The sequence below is a fragment of the Achroia grisella genome, unplaced genomic scaffold, assembly GCF_030625045.1.
Source record: "Achroia grisella isolate CSIRO2021 unplaced genomic scaffold, CSIRO_AGI_Agris_v1 utg5290, whole genome shotgun sequence".
In the NCBI taxonomy this organism is placed as follows: Eukaryota; Metazoa; Arthropoda; class Insecta; order Lepidoptera; family Pyralidae; genus Achroia; species Achroia grisella.
Window position 1 is genome coordinate 326,835 of NW_026712918.1, and position 13,009 is coordinate 339,843.

Consider the following 13,009-nt stretch of genomic DNA (forward strand, 5'->3'; position numbering starts at 1 on the left):
TGGGTATATCTTGAAAGTCTAATCACTTGATAGTATATGAGTATGTTCTATCAATGAAAAGTTTATTTCATCAAACGTAGGTAAATCAAAAATATAATGCCATATGAAGACAGAAAACATTACCAATATTATAAACGCGGAAGTTTGTAAATATCGATGGATGGATGTTTATTACTCTTTCACGGAAAAACTACTGAACGGATTTTGATGAAACTTTACTGTAATATAGCTTATACATCTGAATGACACTATAATTTTAGAAGATATTATGTAAATTTGGCGAAATATAATGATAAATGTCAAGTAAGTGTGATTCAGACGAAGTTTCACTGGTCAGTTATAATAATCATAGTAATTAGTATATAAATCGTGTATTAATAAATGACACATACATACTAAATGCGTAGGATAAATAAATATATATTAAAGAAATTAAAATAACATCTAACTCCGTTGTAAAACAACAATAGTGCTGGACAAATATCGTTGTGTTAAATGTAATCAAATGGTAGTGCAGCAAAAATAATAAAACGCACCTGATTGTACACTGTAATCTAGACTCACTGTGTACTCCGGCTGTTTGCCGACCATACCTTTGACTGATAACACGAGGCACTCACTAGCTTTAAACAATTATCTACATTTCCTTGGCCTTACCTTCCACTAGAGGAAACTATGACTTCCTTAATTATTTTCTTCTTTGTTATAATCTGTACTAATATTATAAATGTAAAAGTATTTTTGTCTCTTTATTACCATTTCTCGGCTGAACGGCTGAATGGATTTAAATGAAATTAAAAGTGATAATTGGACAATTCAGCGCCATCTAGTCCCAACGTAAGCGTACTTGTGTTATGGGTACTAAACAACTGATATAAATACATTATTTTTAATACATACATATAAAACACTAAGCCAAATACAAACAATAATATTCATGAATACAAACGTTTGTACCGTACGAGAAATCGAACTCACGACCATCGACTAGGCTGTGTGCTAACCCGCTAAATCATCGAGGCCTTCAAAGTGTATATAGACTATAGTAACCATAGACCATCAAGTTTATTGGGTTGTTTGCAATGATGTGATCCCGACCGCATTTCGGCCATGGCGACTGTCTCCAACAAATCTAACTAATTAATTAAACAATTATATAAATAAATTTGTCTCGATCAGGTACAAAGTCACAGCAACAAACTTCTTCTTTAGGTGCCATCTCCTATCGGAGGTTGGCGATCATTATGGCGATCTTTACTTTGTCCGCGGCGGTCCTGAACAGGGACCTGGTGCTCAACCCAAACCACTGCCTGAGGTTTTTTAACCAGGAAGTACGGCGTCCTGCCTGGTCTTCGGCAGCCCTGGATTTTTCCTTGTATTATTAATTGCAGAAGACTGTATTTTTCATTCCGCATTATGTGACCCAGCACACAGCATGTACAGCAGTTTACGGCGTTTGATGGTGTTTCTACGTCTTCAGTACTTCTGTCCTCTTTGGAGAACATGTTTTCATCCCCCCACGATATCTTTAACATTCTGTAAACAACAAACTAGTGGCACGTAATGATATAACGATGGTTACTTGCTCTATTGTCTCCACGAAGCAACGCCCGCCCGCTCGTCCTTTGAACATGTTTTCACAGCTTGTCTTCCAGAAAAACTTTAATTACTCACACTGTTGTTTAAACGCCACTTCCTGACATGTTCAGTCATTATTTTATGTGCGTTTGAGTGGAATTGAGACGTGACCCGTTTGTGGTCGCAAGTGTGCGCTCCGCCCTTCAGATCTTTAAGTTAACAACTCCATTTACATCCATATATATAACACTAGCTACTCGCCCCGGCTTCGCACGGGTGTACGTGTATTATACATATAAACCTTCCTATTGAATCACTGTATCTATTAAAAAAACCGCTTCAAAATCCAATGCGTAGTTTTAAAGATTTAAGCATACATAGGGACAGACAGCGACAGAGACTTTGTTTTATACTATGTAATGATTAAGTAGGTATTTTTTATTATAAAAAATACTGTAAGTATTGTTGCCATCCATGTATGTACAACTGTCTGAAATATAAAAAAATCAAGATTTTAATCGAAAATCGAATTCGAACACGATTTTAACAACAAAACAAATAAATATATACATATAAGAAACGATATAAACACTCACAACAAAATATACACTTAACAACTAAATAAATAAATAAAAAAAAAAACGACATAAACACGCAACAAATACTACACATATAGTCACATATACTTACATATATTTACATATTCCCTCAATACCCACTTACCCAGAAAACTAAACATACATCAAACAGTTCCCACAAAACAGGAGGAGGTCCAGACCTGTTTTTTTTCTCAATAATCCATCCCACTTTCGTTGCCGGTATCATGTACCCGCTAAACGATTCGAGATACGGAATTTAGCAGCCAGTAACATGTTTACTCAATAGTATTGATACAGAAATCGCTCCTTGAGACATTCTGTTTTTTTTCCACCCCCGCAGTCAGTGGGAAACTTAAATACGGTTATCGTTGTCGATTATCTTGATTTCCGTTACAGGTTCTGTGTAAATATTAATCTTTATTATCTGTATTAATGAACGCTCTATTCTAGTAATATAATCTATGGTTTTGAGTGTGTATTTTGACGAAACGTCGAGACAGCTAAATTGACAACCTTTATTTGCCACTTTAACTTTATCTAAAATAAAAGTAGCTTAAGTTACTTCTTATTACATCAGCTAGCTGCCAAAAAAAAGTCCCGTGAAAATAGGTCCAGCCATTTCAGAGATAAAATTATTCGTATCCCTGGACAATTCACACAGCGCCATCTAGTCCCAAGCTAAGCAGAGCTTGTGTTATGGGTACTAGACAACTGATAGATCAACTTAGATTTTATAAATACGCACATTATTTACAATAGAAATCACCCAGACCGATACAAACAATCATACTCGTGAATACAAATATTTGTACCGTGCGAGGATTTGTACCTGCGACCATGGGATGTAAGGCGGTATGCTAAACTGCTAGAACACAGAAGCTGTCGATAAAAATATTTTTTTGTGTCGTCCAGGTTCTAACTCACGACCTTTGAAATTTATGACGAAGTAGTTAACCACTAAGCCAGAAGCTCTTAAACTAACTATATTGGACGTAACAAAAACTAAACCTGCATCTTCCCACGTGTCAGTTTCGGAGTAATCGCTGAGGAAGTGATCAGTCAACATCCTTGAGCGAGATAATGTGTATCCAAAACACATTCTTAATAACCGATTACTTGACATATATTAATAATAATAATCACAGGACAATTCACACAGCGCCATCTAGTCCCAAGCTAAGCAAAGCTTGTGTTATGGGTACTTTTCTTTTATACTAGCGGTAGATTAAAAAAATGTAATGACTTTCTCTCCTCTAGCCAAAGGTTGTCTGAAAGAGATTTCTTACGCGATAAGACCTTATTACTTCTATTTATCTTCTTTGTAATTTACCTCTAGTGCAATAAAAAGTAAATAAATTAACAATCATACTCATAGATACAAATGTGTGTACCATATTAGGAATCGAACCTGCGACCATCGAAGGAACTAAAACAAAACCAACGCTGTCCATTGACAGTTAACATTTAACCGTTCATATTGAAACTATTTATAACAATGACAACTTCACAGGTCTTGGTAGTTTAATGTGTTATTTTTACCAATATGGCAACCGATGGCGGCGCCTTTGATCCGTCATCAAAGGGCACGTCGCATCAAACGAGCCGACGCGACGCGACGCGACATAAAATCGTGCTTGTGCAAACACAATAAACACGTATTTTGAGAGTTTACAGTTTGTTTGTCACCATGATCGATCAATGTTAATGATTAAAAATTAATAAAAACACCCTGTATATGGGCCAACGGTGACGTCATTGTGTTAGAGAGAGATAGATTTCTTTTTGCATGACTAACAATGCGCTGCGACTTCGCACTAGTGCTAGGATGCTATAATAATATTTATAATAACTTAGAATATTTCACACAGCGCCATCTAGTCCCAAACTAAGCAGAGCTAATGTTATGGGTACTAGACAACTGATATAAATACATACATTTGTGTTATGGGTATATACATAGAAAATAAATACAAATATTTGTGAGTATACTTCTACAAGGAATCGAACCCGTAACGCGGCCATCGAAACTGTAAATCACCGAGGCCATCAAATATATACATAACACAATTACTTAATACACCAATACTTTGTCATGTTCCCCATAATTCCCCAATAACTAATCCCAACTACAGTTTAAACCACAGAAAATAGGAATACGATAAGTCGCACCCCAACACGAGATATACGAGCTCCTCACACGGCACCGGCTGATAGAAAAATAACAGAAACACAATAGAAAAAAATACCCACCCATTTCAATTATTGCTGCCGACACGCGAAACAAGCGAACATTTGACGATATTCCCATGATCGGCCCAATTCACCTTTCACTACCCGGATTTCTTACTTTTCCCAACAAAAGATCACGTAATCCCATAAGAAGTACGTTCGACTCTCGATATAAACAGTCGGAGGCACCTGTAGCGGTTTATTGCTTATTTATTCCGCTCCTCAAGCCAGGATTAAGTTATAGCCAGCCTCCGAAGATTAAACCTTAATAGGGGGCGGAATAGATTGATTTTTAGACGATACCCGCTCCAATCTCGCCGTTATTCTCAAATCGACGACATTCGGCTTCCAATTAAACCGGCAATTTCAAATTTAGAATGCCATTTACAAGCCTGCTTCATTGCTACAGACTAATAAATAAAGCGCACCATAAACAATTTCAGTGCAGCCAACAATCACAAAGGAATTCGAAATTAGATAACATTCCATATTCAAATAATTCGAAAAATCTTTATCAGCCGCGCCAGACGCGAGAGCGGGACATTGTGCCCGTTCTAAGTTTTTCTACTAACAATGTTGACACGTTATGTTAAAATTTAAAAAAGCAAATAAAGAATCAAGCATCGCTTATCTCTTGTTTAATTAGCTTCTATGCACACATGTGATTTACATATTTCTCGAGGAACACAAACATCAGTCGTCTATATAATATGGTATACAGAACTATGTTTGCCTCCTATATATCAATATGGCGAGGGCCTATCGCGGACACCTGTCTCCATTTGCTTAGGCGATGTTTGTCTTACATTTAACGAAAGTTTAGCCTCACACTGTCACACACAAATTATCAACTAATTTACGCTCCCCGACGTTTTTTGATGCCATAAAAAGAATACTGGTCGGTCCTAAGCTTTTTACAATATGTTGACACAATGTTGCTTTCGTCGTTTAAACGTTTGAATAAGACATAATTTTAAATTCCGAAAACTGAGCGACATGTCAATAGTGGCTTTGTACTGGAACGGCCGGAGCCAATGACGCGTATCGCTCTCAGTACCTACACGGTGTTCGAAATTTGAATGTGGAACAGTGTTGTGCACCGTTCCGTACGTGAACGATTCGAAAGGCGTAACTGTTATCGTATTGACCAATCGATTGGTCACTCGTTCGGAACTGGGCGGAGCCGCGTTATCGCCGACCGATGATTTGACTGATAATGTTCGATTGTGCTCCGTCAACGTCATTGTTCGACCACATCGAGCGTATCGTGATTCTGATCGACGTGAATTCGATGCCAACTTTGAAATATTGAGAATCTGTGCCACGTTTTTGATTAATGAATCGCATTCTGTGACTAAGGGGTTGAAAATTTCACCCCTTAAAGAGAGATTTCAAAGACATATTTCTAGTTACGGCTAGGGGAATCCGACAGAAGGATGTTTCGATATTGATTAATAAATTAGGAATTCCTGTTGAGTTGCTCCCAAAGATGAAAGCCGCTGAATTAATCAATAGATATGCAATATTTAGATAAAGATTTGCAGAGTTACCTTCCTGGCACAGTGTAATGAAGAGAACAGATAACTACTTTAATTTTGCAACGCAAACTATGCACTTTGCATGTTCTGATCTAATGAAAATGTGCGAGTTATAACGAGTTAATTAATTCAAAAACCTGTAATAAACTAAGGAGGGCCCACATCGGTTCGGCACATAAAATATTCAGTGTGTTACACAGCCTTAACTGAAGGCTTTTGGGCAAGACAAAGATGCTTTTAAGCTTCCGCCCGGAACATGAACGTCTTGGAGACGATTATTAGTATTTTGTATAAGAAATTAATTTTAAACGTTTTAAAATTTGTAATGATTTCAATATAGGTACAACTGATAATGTATGTACATATGTATTAATTCTTGTTTTACTTTATATAACTTAATTTTGTTAAATAATACATATACCAAAAGATATTAGACATAAATAAACTTTCAGTATAAAAATGATAAAATCAAAATACAATTATACATACAAAAAACATATTCAAATCAAATACAAACAAACCGATGATAAGTTTTATAAAAAAAAATCATTTGTCATTGTCTTTATTTGACTTTTTTTTTTTAATAATAAACCTCTAGTTATGGATACGCGGTGTTTCGCCGATAAAACGCACGCATATTATAAAAGTTGCGGACAAACAAACAAGGGCTCCACGGCCGCCGCTGCTCGGCATGCTATTAAAACTCTAAGCTATCATAGACGCTCACCCACTTCCCCGTTCGCGTAAAACATAACTATGTCACGGAGTTACCAGTACACGGGACTCGCGTTTATAACGTATTTATTCGGGAACATCGTAAAACTCGAAAACGTAAAACTCCAAACACAATGTTTGCTAAAGTCAGCACAACACTACGGGCGGTTGGCGCGAAACGAATATTGTCCGAAAAAGGAAATGTAGAAAAAAAATTAAACTTGTTCGATATTTGAAATGATATTTTATTCTTAGAGTATTCTCTACTCCTAGATATTTTTTTTATGGATGATTATAATAATAATAATAATCTCAGGACAATTCACACAGAGCCATCTAGACCCAAGTTAAGCTAGCTAAAGCTTATGTTATGGGTACTAGATAACAAGTAACTGACACAAGTACATAGATATTTTTTTTTGTAAATACATATTATACATAGAAAGCACCCAGATACAAACAATCATACTAATGAATACAAATGTTTGTGCTGTGCAAGGAATCAAACCCGCGACCATCGGACGTAAAGCGGTGTACTAGACCGCTAGACCACCGAGGTCGTCATCGATTATAGAACCGTGTACCCGTCTGTGCTTACAGTTTATGCTGACGGGGCACCAGTGGAGGATGATAGAAGAAGCATAAGGTTATCTTACTTAGCCCATTATGATAAATTCACCACAAAATTTTATAGAACTATATTTCGCATAATTTACATAATATCTTTTTAAATTGTAGCCTATATATTATGTTCATGTTCAAATTTTCAAATTCAAAATATCTTTATTCATGTAGATCTATTACAGACTCTTATGATAAGTCAAATCTACCGTTGACATATCATAAGAGTCTGTTCGGAATGATATCGAGATGAGAAGAACTGACAAGAAACTCAGCTCGTATTTGTTTCAAATAATAGTGGAACATGTTTACAATAAATATAGTTTTTAAAATTCAAATTTGGGAGAATAGAGTGACCATGTATAAGCTACATTACTGTAAAGTTTCATCGAAATCCGTTCAGTAGTTTTAGCGTGACAGAGTAACAAACATCCATCCATACTCACAAACTTTCGCGTTTATAATATTAGTAAGTTAGTATCTACAATATAGAAATGAAGTAAATTGAACAAAGAAATAAGTAGAAATTGATTATATAAACATTAACTGGAACTACATATTGTAAGACAAGATGACGCGTCTTCGCTTGTTCAATTAACTCTATGCATCCATACTAAATGTAGAGTTAAACAAATGAACAACTCCGGTTACACAACCGGGGCCCGAAGTGCCCCACGTGCTCACAGGTGCGCAATTACTGCAACTCCCCAATCCGGTCGTATTGTACCGATCAACGATATAATTGGCGATATATTAAATCGTAATTAAGGTGCAACCCTATTGTCGGAGGTGTGAAAATCTTGAGCTCTGCATATCGATATTCGACTAGTCGCCCGATTGGTCGCAAATAACTATATGCACAAGTCGATTGAAAGATCCGAAAACTATTTATCCAGCGACTGGTTGACGGATATATCCGGTTAAATCCGGTTCTGTAACGCAAATAGTTTTAATTACAGTTGATTGTTCATTACTATTATATGGTACAGTAAGGAATAAATCAATACGTATAATAGAGTGCAACTTACTTAATTTAAATATATGTATTCAAATTCAAATTCAAATTCAAAAATCATTTATTCATGTAGGACATTTTAGCCGCTTATGAACGTCAAATTTTTACATTATAATTTTATTTTTTTCCCTACCGTCCAGTTCGGTATATAGATCCAATTGAGAAGAACTGGCAAGAAACTCAATTGAATTACTTTTTTTTTTAAAGCCAGTTTATTTACAATGTATATTTATATAGGTGTCTATGTCTAACATTAAATGAAAATTCAGTGCATGAACAACTATTGCCATGCACACTCGTCATTCAAGTAATCAAGTATTTATATATGAAGTAATTTGCATATAGAAGAGGACAAGTTATTTTTTTGTAACGAGAAAGACATGGCTAATTAAAAAAATTGTATCACCTAAAAAAAGTTAAGTTATCAACGAGTAAAATGGGCTGTATTTTATTTATAACTAGCTACTCGCCCCGATTTCACACGGGTGTACATGTATTATACATATAAACCTTCCTCTTGAATCACTCTATCTATTGCTAAAAACTGCATTAAAATCCGTTGCGTAGTTTAAAAGATCGAAGCGAACAGACAACAGAAGCGACTTAATTTTATACTATACTAACTACTCGCCACGGCTTCGCACAGATGTACACGTATTATACATATAAGCCTTCCTCTTGAATCTATCTATTAAAAGAAACCGCTTCAAAATCCGTTGCGTAGTTTTAAAGATTTAAGCATACATAGGGACGGATAGACAGCGACAGCGACTTTGTTTTATACTATGTAATGATGATAATGAAAATAATAATAATAATCTCAGGACAACTTACACAATGCCATCTAGACCCAAGTTAAGCTACCTAAAGTTTGTGTTATGGGTCTTTGATAACTGATACAAATACATAGATTTTTTTTTCGTAAATACATACATATTATAGATAGAAAACACCCAGACCGATACAAACAATCATACTCATGAATACAAATGTTTGTGCCGTGCGAGGAATCGAACCCGCGACCATCAGACGACCGCTAGACCACCGAGGTCATCGAAATGACTTAGAAATTTCTAATATAGTATCACCCGAATGAAACAGAGGTGATCAGATAAAAACAAACATACATAATCGTAACAACCATTGCTAATCAGAGCACAGTAAAGCATTGGTCTACGTTAAACGCCATTATTAGTGGGGTCTTATCTCCGAACGGCCCAAGGACCCCTCAAAGGGTTCAATCTTAATAAATTTATGAAAGGAATATTGCCAATAAGGGCACCGGCATATCCTATTAATTAAAATACTTAATTAATTCACCTGGAATGGTTTTAATCAATTCACTTTCGCTCAATTTATTAAGGTGTACCGAAGGTGACCCGGTCCTGATTAGGTAGCGTTTTCTATTGCGAACACTGTACTTTATGGTGGAATTTTAGACTACATTACAATTATCCGATCGGCAAAATATGATAATGGAATTGCTGTTCCGTATTCGATGTAATTTTATAGATACTATACGTTCGTTATGCGATGCTATACGAGATCTGAACGTTTCGATTGAAGTTAAACTACTATGGGGGTTAATATTTGGAGGTATTACGGATGAATAATAATTAAACATTTATTAGTAATATGTTTTTGTTGTCATAACAAAGTTATTAGATTTTTCATAAATCTATTATTCATTAATTTCAAAACCAGATGATCTCTATAGTACAATCAATGTATTCACATTACTTGTGTTTGTTGCAGCATGCTCAGGTCTCTGGACTTGGGGCCGAGCGAGCGGTCATTAGAGCGGAAGCCAGAGCCGCTGCGCTCGCCCCCTGCACCTCCACACGAGCGCAGCTCAGCTGAGCGCGAGCGGAGCACCGAGCGCCGAGACACAGGTACCCACGATCACACGATTGTTCTAACTTGACCAGCCTAACTTGACCTTAACACACCCTATACACACTTATATAACATAGATGAACTTAATTTTGTCGGTTTCAGTCAAGTTGTAACAATCAGTGTACCGATTCGATCAACGAATCGATTCGTATCGATATGTCGTCGTCCCGATCGATCGCGCAATCGATGTAACCCTGTGTTGTCCGTAGCTAGTTCGTGTTCGCTTCACTTTTCTGTGTCCGACGCGCGGAGTACGAGGACCGTCCAGTTCCCACCACCTCTGCCGTCACCATGCCGCTCACGGACGCGCGTAATCGTTACAAACGTAGGCTTAGAATTCGGAGCATGCAAACATAAGAGACGCCGCGTGCGCATTATACATTCGTACATCGTTGCCGAATGGTTGCGACGCTTACGAGCGTGCGTGGAACCCTGTCCCCCGGCCCCCGCATCCCTACCCCCAGCCCTCGCTCCTCGTGTTCCCGCGTAACCGTGCTCTCACTGCAGGTGCTGAAGAGTGGCCCAGCACGCCGCCCCCCCTCAACAACAACACCACGCATCATAACAACAACGGGCCCACGCCACTTCCGCTGCCGCCGCCGAGCCCGTTCCGCTTCGAGGAGCACCGCCCTTACAGATTCGCGGAGGACATGGGCCCGCTCCCGCCCGGAGCGCTAGTCGGACGCCTGGGCGACTCCCTGATACCGAAAGGCGACCCGATGGAAGCGAGACTTCAGGAGATGCTCCGATATAACATGGACAAATATGCGAACACCAACTTGGACACGCTACACATCAGCCGACGGGTCCGGGAGTTGCTATCGGTCCATAACATTGGACAGAGACTGTTCGCCAAGTATGTGCTCGGGCTGTCGCAAGGGACCGTGTCGGAGCTGCTCTCGAAGCCGAAGCCCTGGGATAAGCTGACGGAGAAAGGTCGCGACTCGTACAGGAAAATGCACGCGTGGGCGTGCGACGAGGCCGCCGTGATGCTACTCAAGTCGCTTATTCCTAAAAAAGGTACACTATATAAATGTTGCAGTTGTTCGTATGTTTCTAACCAGACGTTACACGTTCATTATTTGTCCATAGTTTATTTAATATGTATTATAATCCAATTAACTCCCTCATGAGTGACTGGTTAGGAATAGACAACAATAGCTGTGTGAATCACTTTTTAGCATTTAAAAAAAGAATTGACCTTTTTTGTTCAAAATTCAAATTTGGAACTATTTCGAAATTTGTCAGTCCTAATTCTATGTGCCTAACAAGTTGATATCAACCGTACGTTATGATGGAATCCAGCGATGGCGTATTTAGTCATAGATCAATTCCGCCCCTTTAGCTCAATCTTCCGAATGGTTTGGCGCGTTACCCGTTATCAGCGGTTGTCGAGTCTACCTGACAATAGGGCTCATCAATCACGGGAAGAATGCAGAGATATTAGAGATGTTTACTTTGGGGCCATTAAACGTTATAAACAACTTGTTTCTAAACACTTCTTATATTGTCTACTTAACGTTGGTCGATCACTTAATGATTATTCAATAATAGTCATTACTTTAGCTTACTTAATTAATACCGCACTTTTTTGTTATTTTTTATTTGTAACCTATTTTCGATTTTACTCCCTTCCTTTGTCTATGTCCTGACTCTATCCTGTCTCCTAGCGCGAAAGATCAGTGTTTCCACCCCCGTAATAAAGGGGGGTAAAGTTGGGAGTGGGGTGCATTGTAGGGGACATGGTCAAGCGAGCGCGCTCCTCCGGGGCTTTCGTTCTATTATTCCAATTTATCGTTTGAATACAAGTTACTATTATTTCTTTCTTTTTATAAATCAAACCAAGTTCATATAATTGCCTTACAATTATTATTTTCTTCTTTCAATTACATTTGTACGTATCTTTCTTACCTTTATTACTTACTTTGTAATTAATGTAATGTCAATTCATTTAGGACTTTATTTTAAGACATTTAAGATTTGATTTTCAGAAATGCAACGCTCAATAATGTATAAACAGAACGTAATTACTTTTAAATTTTTAGTATCGTTATTGTATACAACTAAAATTACGTTTTCAACGTTGCAATAAAATATGATAGTTGCAATTGGCAACACGAAGGTTCGTTTTATAAAGCGACAACACTGGCCGCAATATATTATCGGTCCCCGAGCAGTAACAACGTCCGTACACCGGACTGTTGGTGTTGCTAACAATGAAAAGTAAGCGGACACGCATCTAGCGACGACTACTCACCTCACTATCTATTCAGTCCTTAAATAAAATGGCGACTTTGCTATCTCTATGCGATGTCAGATTTTGTGGTATTTCATTATTATTATTTTTGTTTTATTATTATTTGAAATTGGCAGTTACTATACAAATCTGTAACGTTTTGTATGTATTTATATCTATAAATAATATTTATAGCAATGGGGGATCCATTGCTATAATATTTTACAATTTTAAATCCAACGCCTAACCAATTTGTTCCTTTCTTTACATTGGAATTTCATTGAGCAGGGCATTTACAAATGTGATCCCAAAATTCTATTTTTAAAAGCTACTTATTTTACAGATAGCCAAGAATCTAATATAATTTATTAAATACGATAATAATGAATTCCACAGCAATTTAAAATTATCTTACTGAAAAACCACAAAACTTGACTGACAAAGAGACATTCGATATAATAGAATACCTATTTCAATTTGCACAAATACGTTACAATTGTGACGTCATTTTATTATAAACTGCACGTAGGTATTCAAATATAGAATACAACTCGTCACTATTGAATGTTCTAGAATAATATAA

At 37.2% G+C, this 13,009-nt stretch overlaps 1 protein-coding gene across 5 annotated transcripts in view; it reads left to right on the forward strand.

Annotated features, from left to right (window-relative positions):
- Positions 1-13,009, forward strand: part of LOC131847399 (homeobox protein cut-like) — a 204,487-nt gene that overhangs the window by 162,510 nt on the left and 28,968 nt on the right. For 4 of the 5 annotated variants that reach the window (XM_059196973.1, XM_059196974.1, XM_059196976.1 and 1 more), the window contains 2 exons: positions 10,050-10,186; positions 10,698-11,210. In XM_059196973.1, coding sequence (XP_059052956.1) covers positions 10,050-10,186; positions 10,698-11,210 — 650 coding nt within the window. The remainder of the gene's footprint in view (positions 1-10,049; positions 10,187-10,697; positions 11,211-13,009) is intronic. The other variant, XM_059196977.1, reaches the window with a different exon arrangement.